The 18,876-nt window shown below is 46.1% G+C and overlaps 1 protein-coding gene across 1 annotated transcript; it reads left to right on the forward strand.

Annotated features, from left to right (window-relative positions):
- Nucleotides 1-345: 345 nt before the first annotated feature.
- LOC138096982 (zinc finger protein 419-like) lies at nt 346-1,695 on the forward strand. Its single transcript, XM_068993198.1, has 2 exons — nt 346-963; nt 1,045-1,695. Exons 1-2 carry the CDS (start codon nt 346-348, stop codon nt 1,693-1,695), a joined length of 1,269 nt encoding a protein of 422 aa, XP_068849299.1.
- Nucleotides 1,696-18,876: the final 17,181 nt, after the last annotated feature.

Consider the following 18,876-nt stretch of genomic DNA (forward strand, 5'->3'; position numbering starts at 1 on the left):
TGTTCCAGGGTCTCCTCCTGGCACAGCTCCATATCCCGTGTTCTCCTTGGTTTGAAACATTTCTATTTTTGTGACCACCAGGGGCTAAGAAATGCATAGTATCCCCTTCTACCGCTTGACCCTTCCTCCCTTGTTTTGAACACAAACACATGGGCTCATTCCTACATGTATCCTTCCCCACCAGAGTCTCCATACTTACCAGCATTTTTTATGGTTTCAGGGTGTTGGCGTGGAGGAGATACTGAAGAGCCCTGTTCTGAACAATGTGTTTCTGCAGAACAAGTGACACGAGACAGGAATCCACGGGTGGACTCATCTATCCTGAAGGCTGTCACTTCCACTGACATGTGTGCTCTGGTGGAGAAAACCCTGCCCTCTTCTGGGGCTTCTGGGAAAATGCTTACTTCTCACTTGCAGCAGTGCCAGACACAGCTAAGTGGAGAGAAACGTCTCAGGAAGGACGAGAATGGGGCCTTGCTCGTGACAAGCTGCAAGATCTTTGTACCTGACACTGTGTTCACATGTGGAGAGGTTGAGGAGGATTTCCTCGGTAGCCTTGGCTTTCTCCAGCACCAGCCCTCCCACGATGGAGAGCATCCACGCAGAAGCAGGCAGAGCAGGGGAGCCTCTCACCTTGGGCAAGGGCATTACAAATGCAGCGAATGTGGCAAAGCCTTCAGTAAGAAGTACAAATTCACAGAGCACCTAAGAGTTCACACTGGAGAAAAGCCATACAAGTGCAATGATTGCGGGAAATTCTTTAGACTCCGGGGGGGTCTCTCTCATCATCGGAGAGTTCACACAGGAGAAAAGCCTTTCGATTGCAGTAAATGTGGGAAAGTCTTCATCTACAAATGTAAGCTTGTTCAGCACCAAAGAGTCCACACTGGAGAAAGACCCTATGAGTGTCAGGAATGTGGGAAAGCTTATGCCCGCAAGGATTCACTTGTCCAGCACCAAAAAGTCCACACTGGAGAGAAACCTCATAAGTGCAGTGAATGTGGGAAGCTCTTCCTGTACAGAAATAAACTCCTTGTGCACCAGAGAATACACACTGGAGAAAAGCCTTTTATGTGCACTGAATGTGGGAAGTCCTTTAGTTACAAAACAAGTCTTATTATCCACCAGAGAACTCACACTGGAGAAAGGCCTTATATGTGTGGTGAGTGTGGGAAAGCTTATGTCAACAAAAAGAGTCTTATTGTCCACCAGAGAATCCACAGTGGAGAAAAAGTTTATGCCTGTAAGAAATGTGGGAATTTGTTTATGAGCAGCTTTGCCCTCAACAAACACCAGAATGTTCACACTTCACAGAGGCGTTATGAGTGCAGTGAATGTGGGAAAGGGTTCAAGAGGAAAATCACACTCGATGAGCACCAGAGAATCCACACTGGAGAAAGACCCTATGTGTGCAATGAATGTGGGAAAGCCTTCAAGCTGAAGAACACACTAATTAGCCACCAAAACGTCCACACTAGAGCAAAGCCTTTCCAGTGCAGTGAATGTGGGAAGCCCTACAGTAACAAAACAAGTCTAATTGTCCACCAGAGGATCCACACTGGAGTGAAGCCCTTTCAGTGCAATGAGTGTGGGAAGCCTTACAGTTACAAAACAAGTCTAATTGTCCACCAGAGAACCCACAGTGGAGAAAGGCCTTATGCGTGTAGTTCTTTGTACACAGCTCCAAGGTCATGATCGTGTGCATGTGTGCGTGTGTGCGCGCGCACACTCAGTCGCTCTATCATGTCCAACTCTTTGCAACCCTGTGAACTATAGCCTGCCAGGCTCCTCTGTCCATGGGACTCTCCAGGCAAGACTATTGGATTGGGTTGCCATTTCCTACTCCAGGGGATCTTCCAGCCCAAAGGACTGAACCCATGCCTCTTGTACTGGCAGGTGGACTCTTTACCACTGCGCCACCAATGGTCACACTGGAGAAATGCCTTCTGGACTCATGCTTTCCTTCACTTGAGTTAATACCTAGTAGCGCAACTCCTCATCTAGAGTAAGTGAATGTTACACTCATGTAGGTCAGTCCAACTCTTCTAAAAGTGGTGGTGTCCTTTTATAGTCTCATCAGAAGCACCATAAGCCAAGATCCTGTCCTTTACATTCTTACTTGGTATGTTCAGGCTTTCCAGTTTTAGTGACACCATAGTTGCATAGTGGGACCAAGTGATTTTAATTTGCATTTCTCTAATGATGTGATGCCAAGTGGTCTTCCATGTGTTGATTTCCATCGACATATCATTCTTGACATTTCTGTTCATATAACTTGTTCTAATTAGTGAGTTTTGACATTTTGTCATTGCTTACTGATTAAGGTACTCTAATGGAAATACTTAGCAATACAGTCTTCCAGAGTTGGTTTCGTCTTTTCAATCACATCCAGAGAAAAAGTTTTTAATTTTATTGTAGTCTAATTTGTTATTCTCTTTACTTTTTCCCTTGCTTCCTCCTGTAACTTTTATGGTTTGGGGTTTTTACTGATGTAAGGGAATTATTTTCAGTTAATTGTGGAGATTATTTTTTAAAATATGGACACCCAATTCCTGCCATGATAGTGATTTAAAGATTACGCCTTTCCCCCGAATTGCTTTAGTACTTTATTGAAGGTGAATCATTTATGTATGTTTATTTTTGGAATTTCTATTCTGTTGCATTTACCTACTTTATTTATGCCAGTATTTTCATGTATTGACTAATTTGTTTTCATAATATGTCTTGAAATCAAAGTTGTGTACTCCCTTGACTTCCTTTTTTTTTTTCTTCAAAGTCTTCATAGTCATTCTTGGATCTTTGCTTTTCATATGAAGTTTAGAATCCACCTTCTAGTTTATACAGTACAAAAATCCTATTAGGAGTTTGACTGGGATTGCATTGGTTTGTTTTTATTTTTGATTTTTGGCCATGCTATGTGGCTTACAGGATCTAGAGTCCCTCAACCGAGGCAATGGCAGTGAAAACACAAGAGTTCTAACCATTGGACCACCGGGACATTTCCTTATTAATTTTCAATTTAGGAAGAAATACTGAGTGTCCCAATCCATAAACATGATAAGTCTCCTTTTATTTAGATCTTAATTTTTGTTAACAGTGTTTTTAGATTTCTTTTTATTGGTCTTGCATATGTGTTTTCTAAATCTGGTAATACTATGAATGGGAATTAAATTTCTTTTCCTTTGTGAATTGTTGAGTGCTAGTACACCGAGAGAGATATCAAACTGCAGATAGAAGCAATCCTTAATCATTTTATAAATAACATCTACAAAAAGTTATAAATACTGTATTTTTGAACCATTATTAAAATATTCCTATTAGCATAAAAGAAGGACAGCTGCTCATTGTTCTCAATTCAGCATTATCCTGGAGTTCCAATTTCATTAAAAGGCAAAATAAAAATATGAAGCAATTGGAAAGGAGGAAATAAACCATCTATAGTATGTCCTTAGTTTTCATCTTCACTAGTAGTACAAATATAGACACTCAATGACTGGACTCATCATAAACTCATTATTTTTTTTAATCACCCATTTGCTGCCCTTACTTCCTTAGGAACCATCACCTTCTATGACACTATGCAACTTAAATAGAAGAACGGCTTATTGTATTTTTCTATCAAATACTAAGTTCCAGCAGGGAAATATGTATTTAAATGTTGTGCACTGACATATTCCATATTCCTAGAAACATGTCTGAAACTCCTAGGATATATATTAATATCTTGAAATATAGAACAAATTGAATACTTATACATATACAAATACATACTTACTCATTTGTACACCTGTGGATATACTTTATAACTCTCCTCACTCCGCTTTTTCCTTCAGTTTCCCTGCCCTGAGTGCTGAGTTATGGGAAGAAATCATGTTTTGCAAAAAGCCTTTAAATCAATTTAAAAATCCCCAGTAGGCATTTTCCTTCCCTCACTGAGTAGAACTCAGGGGTTTTTTCGCCCATACATTCTCGTGGGATTTTGATTATTTCAAAAACCAGTTTCCCGTCATCACTTTCTTCCACTTCTGACAGATATCTGTCACACGGAGCATTTTCCATAGTTCTTGGTAGTTACACAGCCCCAAACATTTTTCAGAGTTTGTTTCCAGACCCTACACAAACAACTGCTGGTGCACTTACAGGTGGTCACTTTGCCAGGGCCAGATGACATCATAGGGGGTCTAAACCTTTATCTCAGGCTTACGTGTCCTCACTGCAGATGCACAGAGGTTGCCATGGCAGACCTTGTCCTGGAAGCAAACACATTTGGTAAGTATCTCTTCATTTCAGGTAAGTATCTCTTCATTTCAGGTGTCTGATTCTTAGAAGATGTTTATCTCAGGAAACCCAAGATTAATTGTTCTTTAAATTTTACTTACTGACGTTAGGACAATAAAAAAAAACACCTTAGATAGATCATATCTATGGATACATATAGATACAGACAGACAAGAACAAACCCATAAAAACAGGAAAGGCAATTGCTGAACCAGAGGCAAGTTGCTCCTCATCAAGGTGCTTCAGGAATGCCTGTAACCTCCCCCCTCTCCTCTAGATAAGGTGACAGTGAAAATGTTAGTTGTTCATTTGTGTCTGACTCTTTGCAATCCTAAGGACTGTAGCCTGCCAGACTCCTCTCCTTGGGATTCTCCAGGCAACAATACTGAAGTTGTCATTTCCTTCTCCAGGGGATCTTCCTGATTCAGGAATCAAACCCAAGTCTCCTGAATTGTACGCAGATTACTGAGTCATGAGGGAAGCCGTCAAGATGAGGTAGGTTGTAAGTAATAAGATAAAGATGAGCTCCCAGTCTAGGTCAACACCTAGGTTCTGTGTGCATATGTGTTTAGTTGCTTTAGTCGTGTCCAACTCTTTATGACCCCATGGATCACCAGCCTCCTCTGTCCATGGGATCCTCCAGGCAAGAAAACTGGAGTGTGTTTCCATGCCTTCCTCCAGGGTATCTTCCCGACCAGGACTGAACCCACGTCTCCTGCACTGCAGGCAGAATTTTACTACTGAGCCATCTGGGAAGTCCTAGGGTCTGTGTAGTTTCTGTGGATTGGGGCATGTTACGGAGCCTTTAATGATGTGTATCTACATTTCTAGCCTTAGTGGAAGCTGTTCATTGCATCTCAAGTACTTGGATATTCTCTTTCTCATAGTAATCAACACTCTGTCCTTTTGGGGCCTTGGCTTCCATTCCTTACCTGTCAAAATGGATCCATTCTTCTGTCATCCACCCACCATCTACCTGTATCTCTATTTTCTATTTATATGCACGCATGCTCAGTTGCTCAGTCGTGTCCAACACTTTTGCGACCCCATGGACTGTAGCCTGCCAGGCTCCTTCTGTCCTTCAGATTCTCCAAGCAAGAATACCTAGGAGTGGGTTGCCATTTCCTTCTCCAGGGGACCTTCACCCAGCAATTGAACCCTGGTCTCCTGCATTGGCAGGTGGGTGCTTTACCACTGAACCACCTGGGAAACCGACTTAAATATCTATCACATATTTATCTCTATCACTGGCCGTACTCTGGTTTCATCTCAGTAACATCCCATCTATAATTTTTTTAAACAGAAAACCTGGGACCAGACATTTTGGAAGAATGGCATCACCCTACACTCAATGAGAAGGGGGCATTTAGTTTAGAACCTTTGTGTCTCCACAGAACCTGTATGATCAGGGGAAGTTATCAGTCATTACTGCTTGTGACTCCCTGGAGGTCATTAAGAGTGGAGCGATCCATAACCTCAGCAATGTCACAGGTGTCAGACTCAGGTTTATGCAAATGCCCTAATTTCCACAGTAAATTCTACTGACATGTCTTTGTTATTTAACTTCATTTTGGGACTCTTATCAAGATTCCTGGTTCTTTCCTTTGTCCCTTATTTTGCTTTGTTTTCTACTTTTGTGACTTATTTTCATCACACTGGTTATATTTCCTACAACCTTAAGTAGTAGTATAACACTCAGGTTTACTGTGAATATTTTGAAGAAACCACTTGAGTATAAACTGAATAATGAGATTGATATACTGCACTCTTCCCTCACCAAGTCCCCAACCCAGGAAGGAACACTGCTCAAAACTGGTGAGGATCCTTCCAGACAGAAATGACAACTTCACACAAATGTTCAGTAAGATCTGAGAACAGCCCCTGCTTGACAGTGCGGAGTGGACTTCTCCTGTGTATTCCTTGTCACACATCCTCACTGATGTCCAGTTGCCCATAGTCCCTGCTAGTGAGATGATCGCTTTCACCAGTCAGGAGTCGTGTCCTTACAGGTTCATATATGTTTATCAAGCTTGAGTTTTCTTCTATAAAATCATGAATAACTTGAGTTACATAATCTATCGTGATGAGAATAATGAAAATACAGCTGCAAAGTAATAAATGTAGATGTTACTTCTTTTAATCCAAAATCAAAGAGTATGACTTTCAGATTTGATTTTTAAAAAGTTGACATAAAGGTGTTGATTCAAGGACTTCTCTGGTGGTGCAGTGTATCAGGATCTGCCTGCCAATTCAGGGGACACAGGTTTGATGCCTAGTTTGGGAGGATTTCACATGTTGAGGAATCACTAAGCCTGTGTGCCGCAACAACTAAGCCGGAGCTCTAGAGCCTGTGAGTTGCAACTACTGAAGCCCCAGAGCTCCTGCTCTTCAAGAAGAGAAGCCCAGGCACCACCACTAGAGTAAATTATCAATCTTTAAAAAGGGGTTGATTCAAATGAAAGAAAGCACAGAGTCCTAATCACTGGGGCACGAGGGAATTCCTCCTCCCTTGGATTTTTTAAATTGAAATATTTATGGTGAAAATCAGTGACTCACATGCAGAAATCCTGTGTGTACTTTACCCAGTTTCCCTAACAGGAAGACTATATTACGATAGCGCAACAATGATCTTGACTTTGACACTATCACCTGAACTTATCCAGATCCCCCTAGTTACATTTGTACTCAAGTGTGTGTATGTTTATTTCTCAGCGTTTTTATTTTTATTTCTTGGCCACATCACATGGCATGTAGGATCTTAAGTTCCCTGACCAGGGATCAAACTAATGCCCTCTACAGTGAGACTCAGGGTCTTGACCACTGGACTGCGGGGAAGTCCCTCCTCCAGGTTTTAAAGCCACTTTTCTTTGTCCTAGATGTGCCAGCAATATAACATACAGCCTCTCTCACTTTTTCTTCAATTTTACTATTGATTTTATGGATTTTTAAACTCTATTTTGATTGAATGCTGTTTAAACATTATAGAAAACACTTAAATTTCTACAAACTAAAACTATAACATAAAATGTGATAACTTACATTCCTGTCTTTCCAAACTGTTAAATCTCTGTCCCTAGATATTTTTACTTCTACATGACTCAAAAAACATGGTATACTTTGTACACTGTTCTAGACTATAGCTTTTCACTTAAGAATTCCCCTGGAGACTCTCCTGGCAGTGCAGTGGTTAAGATGTTACACTGCCACTGCGGGGGGCACAGGTTCAAACGCAGGCTGGTGAACGAAGATCCCCTAGGCCATGCAGCATGGCCAAAAAAAAAAACAAAAAACCCACAAATAAGTGATATCCTACTGAATTTCTCTTTCTGTGTCTGACTTATTTCAATGAGCATAATACTCTCCAAGTCTATCCATGTTGTTGTGAATGGAAATTTTTCATCGTTATTGATGGCTGGATAGTATTCACTTTCACTTTCTGTATTCCACTGTATATGTTTTTTTTTTTGGTAGATCTCATACAATTTTCTCCATAGGTCAATTTTCAGTTCAGTCATTCAGTCGTGTCCAACTCTTTGCTGACCCCATGAACTGCAGCATGCCAGGCCTCCCTGTCCATCACCAACTCTGAGTTTACCCAATCTCATCTTCATTGGGTCGGTGATGGCATCCAACCATCTCATCCTCTGTCATCCCCTTCTCCTCCTGCCCTCAATCTTTCCCAGCATCAGGGTCTTTTCAAATGAGTCAGCTCTTTGCATCAGGTGGCCAAAGTATTAGTGTTTCAGCTTCAACATCAGTCCTTCCAATGAACACTCAGGACTGATTTCTTTAGGATGGACTGGTTGGATTTCCTTGCAGTCCAGGGGACTCTCAAGAGTCTTCTTCAACACCACAGTTCAAAAGCATCAATTCTTCGGCACTCAGCTTTCTTTACAGTCCAACTCTCACATCCATACATGACTACTGGGAAAATCATAGCCTTGACTAGACGGACTTTTGTTGACAAAGTAATGTCTCTGCTTTTTAATATGCTGTCTAGGTTGGTCATAACTTTTCTTCCAAGGAGTAAGTGTCTTTTAATTTCATGGCTGCAGTCACCATCTGCAGTGAATTTGGAGCCCCCAAAATAAAGTCAGCCACTGTTTCCCCATCTATTTGCCATGAAGTGATGGGACCAGATGCCATGATCTTTGTTTTATGAATGTTCAGCTTTAAGCCACCTTTTCACTCTCCTCTTTCAGTTTCATCAAGAGGCTCTTTAGTTCTTTACTTTCTGCCATAACGGTGATGTCATCTGCATATCTGAGGTTACTGATATTTCTCCTGGCAATCTTGATTCCAGCTGATGCTTCTTCCAGCCCAGCTAGATCAATTAGATCAATTTTATTTTACCCTTAACAAGAAGTAATTTTATTTCTTTTTATTGCCTCGTTATGGTGACTATAACCTCCAGCTCAATATTAAATAGATGTTTAGTTTTACTAAAATTTTCAGTATGCTACTGAATCCAAGTCTTGTTTAATTTGCCTTACTTTTCTACTTTCTTTTTTCCCCTACTTTCTTAAGGGACAATATTCCATTAAGTTGAGGTCATACCTTTTGAATATGTATTTGATATATGAATTTAAAAATTATAAATAAAAAATATAGGTGCTTAGTCCATAAAAAAAGTTTCACAGCAAAAGCTAGACTGGTGTTTGAATAACATCTAGATGTCATACACCCTAGTCAAGTTGAATATAAAATTCTCCAAATAAAGACAACAAGGTCATACTTCCACCTATCATGATACAACTATCCTATGTACGACAGAAAATACACTAACATTTTCTAAAGAAAGGATGCAGATTCCTTGGGCGATGGTCACTCTTGTGCTGGATATCCTATAACCAAATACTATGATATACAGGAACTTCCCTGGTGGTCCGGTGGTTAAGACTTCACCTTCCAGTGATGTGGGTTCAATCCATGGTCAGGAAGCCAAGATTTCACATGTCTAGGGGCCAAAATACCAAAGCATGAAACAGAACCAAATACTATCAGTTTAATGATATATAGTGAATAAAGATTGAGATATGAAGTCAGCTTTTTTTTTTTGGCTGTGCTAGGTGACTTACAGGATTAGTTCCCTAACCAGGGAGTGAACCTGGGTCACTGCAGTGAAAATGCAGACTCCTAACCACTGAATAATTCATGGGGTCGCAAAGAGTCGGACACAACTGAGCGACTGAACTGAACTGAGGTGACCAATCATTCGTTCCTGAAGGGTCTGGGCTATGAGTTGTCCTGCCTAAATTAGGCTGGTATAGTTTTCATTGAGGTTAATCATGGGTCACAATAAGACGTCTTCAGGGACCCCTGCGTTCCAGACACACGCTTCCTTTGCGCAAGTAGCAGTGGGAAGCACAGTCCAGTTTGCTCCTGGAATCAGCTCCTGCAACCCGAGCCAGCACGGTAACTCTCTCCCTGTTGATTCCGAAGTTTGAGGAGCACAAAGTAGCCGATTGGCAGGGTCACCTTCCAGGACAAAGGAGTCGTTCTTTTGCGGCAGTAGAAGCACAACTCCCATTAGAATGAAGACCTCTACACAATCAGCACGTTGTGGGGATGGAAAGCAAAAGTGTCCCCTAGTGCTTCACTGTGGATAACTGTCAGTGGTGCCACTCACGTGTCCGCCACTTGATTCCACGCTAGGGGACAAAGAGTCTGAACTGTCATTTGATGATTCCGAGCATATACAGCCTCCTGAGAAATCTCTTCCTGGCCCTCCAAAGACTGCCCCACGCAACCCACCAGGGCCCCTGGACACAGGTGAGGGTCATGCCAACCAGGGGGCCTCTCTGCTGAGACTGTGCTGGTCAGGGAGGTCCCTTGTGGCCCTGATCACAAAGGCCATGAGGCTCTGCCTGACCCACCCCCTCCCTTCAGAGAGCAGCCCTGCTACCTGGCTGTGGGGACACGTGACCCCACCAGGTTGGGGCAGTCAGCTTCCCGGCAGAGGAGTCAAGAACAGGGACCTCAGACTGATGCCCCAGGGTATTGGGCACCGGGATGAGGGCTGGTGTTCACAGGGACACTGCTTCTATCCCTCTGATCCCTGCTATATACACAGACCAGGCAGGAGTAGGAGGGCCCAGCAAACTCCAGGGGCTGTGGGGAGCAGCAAAGGTGACTCCTGTGACCTTCTGATCAGCCAGAAACCAGCAGGAGGCTGGGCTCCGCACAGGTCTAAGAGCTGAGCACGTACCCAGGGAGACCAGGAGCCCGCAGGTCTCCAGCATCACCTCCCGGAACAGGGTCCTCTGGTCCAGGTCAAGTTGTCCCCACTCCTCCCGGGTAAAGGTCACGGCCACGTCCTTGAGGGTCACCACCGCCTGGAGAGTCAAACACGGCAACATTGGTGATGTGCACTTGGGTGGGATCCAGCCTGTCACTGTGAGGCCTGCTGATGGCCAAGTTCTGGGCTGGGTTCAGGGGGAAGCAGGTGCAGCCTTGGGGCATAAAGCAGTTGTGGCTGAGAGGAAAGCCTCAGGTGAAGGAGGCCACGGGAGATGACACAGACAGTGGTGTTCCACGAGGTCGGGGGGCAGAGTAAGTGCTCTGGGAAAAATGCTCAAGATGCAATTCCAACAATGGCCACAGCAGCGACAGCACCTGAGCTGCCCTCACGCGGTCTGAGCGCCTGCCCAGGCTGAGGGCTTCACCCGCTGACGTTCAAGTGACTGCAGATCCCTTGCTCTGGGCCAGAGATCCGGGGTTCAGATGAAGAGTCTGAAGTCTGACACTTGCTGGCAGCGTGACCGTAGGCACAACATCTCATCATTTCTCCAAGCATCAGTGTCACCATTAATACTATGCTCATTCCCAATGTGCTGTGATTCTGAGAACTAAAGAGAAAATAACATGTTCACGCACCAGATGCGGGAGGGCCGGCACAGTGAAGTGTGCCATGTCCTTTTTGACTTTTACTAGTCCCCCCACTCGGCCCACAAGGTAAAGGCCATCATCAACTCTGTGTCTCAGGCGGAGGCCTGAGGTCCAGGCAGCTCCAGCAAGTCGCCACCGGAAATTCCCTGATGGTCCAGTGGTTAGGACTCCATGCTTCCACTAGAGGCCACAAGATGTGAGAGTTGAACATTCAGCAAAAGATGGCAGAGAGTTTCCAGAAGATGGGCAGGTGGGAGCCAGGGGTATCTCAGCCAGAAGGAAAACTGCTGGGAAAAGACCATCCTGAGGAGACACTGAGGCACAGGGAGGGGTGAGAGACAGCCCTGCAGAGAGCCGGGATCAGACAAAGCGAAATGAAGAGCAAAAGCTGCACACCGGGCAGGAATGAATGCAGCGAGCACGGGAAGAGCAGAAGGGGAAGCGTGGCGGCAAGCGAGGGGCAGAGCTAGTACAGCCCTGTGGGCCACAGTTGGGAGAAAGACTATTATAAGTGTGGCCTGAGCACCTGAGGGGGAGACCCATTCATTCACTCAACCATTCGTTGAGCACCTCTTACAGGCTCAGCTGCTCTGTGTCTTAGCAGAGAGCAGCAACAGGTGCTCACACTCGGAGCCTGGAAAGAGACCCTAAACAAGCAACCAAGTAAATGGGCACCACCGTGTCAGATGCTGGGAAAGATTGAAGGCAGGAGGAGAACGGGACGAGAGGATGAGACGGTTGGATGGCATCACTGACTTGATGGACATGAGTCTGAGCAAGCTCCGGGAATTGATGATAGACAGGGAAGACTGGCATGCTGCAGTCCGTGGGGTCGCAAAGAGTCAGACACGACTGGGTGACTGAACAACAACCACCATGTCAGAGGGACCTAAAGGTTCCAAACTCAAGAAAACAAAGAGAGATGATTGAGGTGACTGTCTACTTGTGATTGGGCACCAGGGAAAGCCTCTCTCAGGACAGCGAATGGGAGTGATTCTGAAATACAGTGAGGAAGGGAGTCAAGTGGGTGGGAAAGTAACAAGTTCTGACAGTGATCAGGACTATGATGAGAGCGCTCAGGGCCATGGCTATGCAGTTACCCAGGACCTCTTGTGTTTTTATGTCCAAAAGGACCCACATTCCTGTACACCATCATACCTGACCATTTGAACGGACTCACTTTTCAAATATAACCGAACCACAAACAAGAAGATAGATTCACGGCTGTCAGGGGGAAGCTAGTTTCAACGGCTGTAAACTGAAAGGTAAATTCCTTGGCCTTCTGGGCTTCTGGACTGTCCTGACACCTTTTCTGTCCGAGTAGAACAGCAATCTCCAAAGTGCTGCGGATAACTGCTGTTCTTCCCCATTCCAGTCCTTAACTTTACAGAGGATACAGGACAGGGAAGCCCAAGGGTCAGATTCCCCCAGGGATGAGCCTCTGCCATCAACATGGGCTCAGGAGGCACCTCCATGAAAAGAGAGCCAGAGTGACGCTCCCTGGACCGCACTGGGCACGGGAATACACGTCCGGTATCTCATGCGCGTTTTCTAGTTCTTTCAATCCAGCTGGAGGAACTTTAATATAAAAGCCAAGGCCAGCAGGGGAAGTTGCTCAGGTCCTCTACTCGGGAAGGGGTGTGGCTGAGACATACAGAACGGTCTCCAGACTGTGGGGTGTGCGCTTTGCCCTACGAGTCCTTCCCCACAGTGGCATGGGGTCAGGGGGATTCTAGAAGACACTTCCTCTCCCTTTTACACCGTGTCCCAATCACGGACAAAAAAGAATCCGCCTACCAATGCAGGAGTCGCGGGTTCGACCCTTGAGTCAGGAAGACCCCCTGGAAGTGGAAATAGCAACCCGTTTACAGAGCCTAGCGAGTGCGGGCACACCAGCCTCAAAACGAAACTCCCGCTCTGGCGGCGCAGGAAGTCCCGCCGGTGACCGTGCCAGCCGGCAACGCCCCTTTCATTGACGTCACAGCCTGGCGCTCTCAACCGGAGCAGAGGTTTCTGGGTAGTTCTTTTTCTGCCTCCCTCCGGGAGAAAGGTGTCTCCAGAGGACCCTGGGGCCCAGGGTCTGAAGAGCTGGCGGAGGAACTGCAGAGGCTCTAGTGAAGGAGGCGAGGCATGGAATGTTCCGGAAGGCGACGATCCAGATCCCTGTTGTGTTTTCTGCGTCTTGTCTTTTAAGACCCTTGTAACATAAACTTTAAAATTTTTAGAATTTATTTTTAATTGAAGGACAATCGCTTTACAATATTGTGTTGGTTTCTGCCATACATCAACATGACTCAGCCATAGGCGTACGTATGGCCCCTCTGGCTTGAACTTCCCGCCTCCCATCCTATCTCACCCCTCTCGGTTGTCACGGAACACAGGTTTGAGTTCCCTAAGTCATAAAGCAAATTCCCAGTGGCTGTCTGTCTTACATATGGTAATGTGTGTTTGTATTAGAAACTATTTAAGGTAAATATTCTTCTGCCTCAGCGTTCCCGCAGACTGGCTGTAGGCACCCCGCCCGGGTGACCGGGTACACAAGAGTGATGCAGCTGTGCCCCAACTCAAGCTTCCCTTATCCTCCCCTGTGACCTAGTGATATTCCAGCCCACCGATGAAATCCCCTCATGACTGTTGCCTGTGTACACTGCCCTGATCCGCAGTAACAGCACTCATCTAGGAGACCTCCACTCTTCTGGTTTGTTAGCATGCCCCCCACCCCCCAGGTGCTGTTCCCCTAGACTGTAGCCGGCCAGGCCCCTCTGGCCATGGGATGCTGCAGGCAAGAATACTGGAGTGGGTTGCCATTTTCTCTTACAGTGCATCTCACCGCCGCACGGATGGAAACTTCCTCTGTGTCTCCTGCATCCGCAGGCAGATTCTTTACCAGCTGAGTCATCGGACCCCCTTTCGAGCCAGGGATACTGAGGGAGTAATAGTCGCAGGGGTTGTTTATAAGCATACGCGACTTCTGCACTGCCGCAGGAGCCCCCTAGAGTCACCTGAAGGAACTCGCTTTTTACCAATGAACTTCACACACCTGCCCCTCCTGCCTGCTCGGGGGCCCGGCGGGGGGAGGACGACCGCTTTCTGCGGTCCCCTCGGGGAGCCGGCCTCCAGTGAGGAGTCCGTTTGGCACGGGTTTGCTCGGCTCTCGTTGGACACGAGCCACCGAGCCAAGGGCCGAAGCGCTCAGAAAGAGCCGGCGCGAGGAAGGGACAGTTCTCACCGGGACAGCAGTGCGCGCGCTTCCAGCACGTCCGGCGCTCCGAGCAGCCTCCCTCCCCAGGGAAGGAGTGACCCCCAAGCTGCGGGCCCCGCTAGCCCAACCTTCCTGAGCGTGGTCTGGAGAGGCCGCGGTGGAAGGGGAATGGGAGGGCCAGGGAAGGGCGTCAGGGGAGGCTGTTCTGGTCCGGCCGGCGCAGGCGACGCGGGAGGGCGCCGCGTGGAGACAGGCCGGAGGGGTTCGGGGGCGGAGCCCGGGCGCGGCGCGCGGTCTCTGCCTTTCCGCCCACGGCCGGTCCGCTCGCCGTGCGGTTGGCAAGAGCCAGGCGCCGCCGCCTCTGTTTATAACAGCGTTTTATGAATGGGCCCCTACCTCACGGAACCTTCGTGGCCATAGAAGGGTGGCGGGCGGGTCCCGGCATTTCTGCGGCCTCCTTGCCGCTTCCCGGTCATGCGAACGTTTAAGCAACGGAGTTGTTAGGATACCGTGAAACCCTGAAATGGACCGCTCTCCAGACATCGCCGTAGCTCAGCTGGTAAAGAATCCTCCTGCAATGTCGGAGACCCGTGTTCGACTCCTGGGTCGGGAAGATCCGGGCTTCCCTGGTGGCTCAGCTGGCAAAGAATCTGCCTGCAATGAGGAAACTTGGATTCGATCCCTGGGTTGGGAAGATTCCCGGGAGAAGGCAAAGGCTACCCACTCCAGGATTCTGGCCTGGAGAATTCCGTGGACAGAGGAGTCTGGCAGGTTACACTCCATGGGGTCGCAAACAGTCGTACAAGACTGATCGACTTTCACTTTCACTTTTTAAGACTTCAAGGAACGCCGTGAAACCTGCTGAGGTACATTTCCAAATCCGGACATCCTGTTTGAGTGGGGACAGATGGAAGTGTTCCGGGGACTGTCCCCGCGGAGGGTGCAGCACCGGGCAGACTGGGCAGCACAAAGCGCCAGGGACTCTCACACATATTCCAGACGCACCCCTGCGCCCCGGCTGGGGTGGGCGGGATTGGGTGGGGCGCCTTTTTCTCAGTGCAGAGAGCCAGAACAACGCGGGGTCACACGTAAGTGACTCCGACGGCTTAAGCCTTGGTCTCAGAAGAAATGCACCCCCACCCCTATTTCTAATTTTAGTCCTAATTCTGTGCGAACGGTGGAGGCAGACCCTCATCCCCTCGTTTCCGGCACAAGCAATACTAGGACTGTCGATAAATTACAGCAATTACTAGGAAGGTGAAGTCGGGGGAGGGGTTCCCGCTAGAAAATGAAACTGAGATGACAAGCTGGGGCGGGTCCCAGGAGGCCTCAATTCCCACAGCGCACACCCACCCCCTGATCTGGAATGTCAGACTGGGCTCTGGTCAGGCCCCCTCCACCACCTGCTCCAGATGAGGGATTTACAGGTTCAGTGATGCCCAACCTGCCTCTGGGGAAGAGAGCCATGCAAAGGCCACGGCAGGGCTGGGATCCCTGGTCTGTTCTGAGGTCTGGCGCCTCAGCTTTCATTCCCCAGGCCAACGGGACAGGATGACTGTGGCTGCCTAAAAAAGGCAGAGGAAACTTTTGGGTTCACGTTCTTAACCATGTATCAGAACACAAATCGTTCACTTTAAATATACAGAATTTATTAGAAGACTATTGTGTTACTTCAGTAGCTATTTTAAACAGTAAATGTAAGAAATCCTCAAGAACTGTCACTTCCAATGTTACTGTTTTCCTCCTGTATATTCTGGACGCTGTTTGTGAACACTGCATCAGCGCCGCAGAAAGGCAACACTGCGCTACTGCACTCTTCCCAAATCCGTGTTTACTGACATCCTTCTGCCAACTTGAGATGCGCCAGGATGAGGATACATACACCAGAGAAACCGGCAAATTCTACAAAATGGGTCATCTTTATTTGACTGAATGGATAGACTTATGAAAGTGAGAGAGAATATGTTAAGAAGGTAGATAATGCTTGAAAGTATAAGCATTGTGGGAGTGTTAACTGTAAATAACACCAAAACTTTCAGAAAATATTCTTGAAATGTTGTTGCTGACCCACGAAAAGACGCCAGGATTCTTGGCCTCCAGAAGAGAAGAATTCAATCCAGGGCCAGAGATGAGGCTTGATTGCTCAGAGCTTTTGTGTAATAGTTTTATTAAAGTATAAAAGGAATAGAGAAAGCTTCTGACATAGACATCAGAAGGGGGCAGAAAGAGTACCCCCTTGCGAGTGTTAGCGATGGAGTTATATATCTTTTAAATATTACAATGAATCAAAAGAATCTATCAAGTTTGTGAAAATTTTACCAGACCTACTCCCACAATTTACATTTTAGGATAGCAAGATTATAATTTACCAATAGAAAGATCCTTCAGACCCACTCCCATAATACACATTCTAAGATATCAGGATTAGTCAGGTTTTCAGGAAGGAAAAACTGTCCTCCAGCCCGGTACCCTGTTGTTGTATAATCCCTAGTACAGAGTTTAAACTGAGATGTGTAATTAACTAAGACTAAGGAATGCAGAGGAAAAAAACTCCTCCTTGAGAATTCCAGACATTACTTTGCTGACTAAGGTCCATCTAGTCTAGGCTATGGTTTTTCCTGCAGTCATGTATGGATGTGAGAATTGGACTGTGAAGAAAGCTGAGCGCTTTTGATGCTTTTGAACTGTGGTGTTGGAGAAGATTCTTGAGAGTCCCGTGGACTGCAAGGAGATCCAACCAGTCCATTATGAAGATCAGCCCTGAGATTTCTTTGGAAGGACTGATGCTAAAGGTGAAACTCCAGTACTTTGGCCACCTCATGCGAAGAGTTGACTCACTGAAAAGACTGATGCTGGGAGGGATTGGGGGCAGGGGGAGAAGGGGACGACCGAGGATGAGATGGCTGGATGGCATCACCGACTCGATGGACGTGAGTCTGAGTGAACTCTGGATGGACAGGGAGGCCTGGTGTGCTGCGATTCATGGGGTTGCAAAGAGTGGGACACGACTGAGCGACTGAACTGAATTGAACTGAATCGAATCTTCACTTCAAGAGCCCCAGACCCCTTTTTCCTCCTTGGGGATGCTGAACTTAGCAATCTGCCTAGGGATTGACTCTCTCATTCTCATAGCATCAAAAACAGTATTTCCTTTTAGTAGAGATGACACATCAGTGCGGAACAGTAAATGAAGTTCCAACACATCTTTGTTCAACAAATGTCTTTTATTTATTAATAAAAAGGAAAACATCAGTCAACATCCATTTCAAAATAAGCAACTGGTATTAATAGTCATTAAAGAAGATATACAAGTGGCAAATAAACAGGAAAAAAGTGCTTGACATCATGAAATATCAGAGGACTACAGTTAAAAAACTACAGTGAGATGCCATTACAGCCCACCAAGACAGCTGAGATTAAACAGACTGACAGTACTGAGTATCAGCAGGACGGGGAAGAACAGGAGCTCTCATATACTGTTGATGGGAACACAGAAGGATCCAACCAGTTTATATCACAATTTGGCAGTTTGCAACTCACATATTCTGAAGTACCGGCACAAGAGAACTAACACACATATTCATAAAAGAACTGTATGCTTTTGTTCATTGGAACTTTATTTCTTACAACACCAAACTGGAAACAACCCAACTGCACATTAGCGGATAGATGGAAAAACATAAATCCTAGACAATGCAAACTAAGTTATTGTTGAAGGTAGTGGCCTCCTATAGGCTTGGGAAGGACAATGAGAGATTGTAAAAGGACATAAGATAAATCAAGGCTGTGTTCATCATCGTGATTCTGATGGTTTTATGACTTTATTTTATAGCAAAAAAATTTCAAACTATACACCTTAAATATGTATACTGTATGTCAACTATGCCTCAATAAAATTTCTTTTAAAAATGGTTCAAAATAAAACAAAACAAAACAAAAAAAAAACCCACCTGGACTTCCCATTCTTTCTGGAAACCAGAAGGTTTAACACCTCAATACTGCTGCTGCTAAGCTGCTTCAGTCGTGTCTGACTCTGTGCAACTCCATAGATGGCAGCCCACCAGGCTTCACCGTCCCTGGGATTCTCCAGGCAAGAACACTGAAGTGGGTTGCCATTTCCTTCTCCAATGCATGAAAGTGAAAAGTGAAAGTGAAGTCGCTCAGTCATGCCTGACTCTTAGCGACCCCATGGATTGCAGCCTACCAGGTTCCTCCGTCCATGGGATTTTCCAGGCAAGAGTACTGGAGCGGGTTGCCATTGCCTTCTCCGAACTCAATACTAACTCCACCCTATTTTTTCCCATTCTTGGAGAAGGGTAGCCCTGAACCAGTGCAGGAAATACTGGCAAGCAAGAGGCTGTTCCAGTCTGGGACAAGAGGACCACTGGATGGACCACAAAAGCCACTTCCCTGGACAACAGCTCTCCATTCTCTGTCCTCATTTCCCTGTCTGTACAGCAATGACCTGGAGGTGGCCAGCCCAGAAAGACAATGGGGATTCACAAAAC

The sequence above is a fragment of the Capricornis sumatraensis genome, chromosome 20 (assembly GCF_032405125.1).
Source record: "Capricornis sumatraensis isolate serow.1 chromosome 20, serow.2, whole genome shotgun sequence".
NCBI classification, from domain to species: domain Eukaryota; kingdom Metazoa; phylum Chordata; class Mammalia; order Artiodactyla; family Bovidae; genus Capricornis; species Capricornis sumatraensis.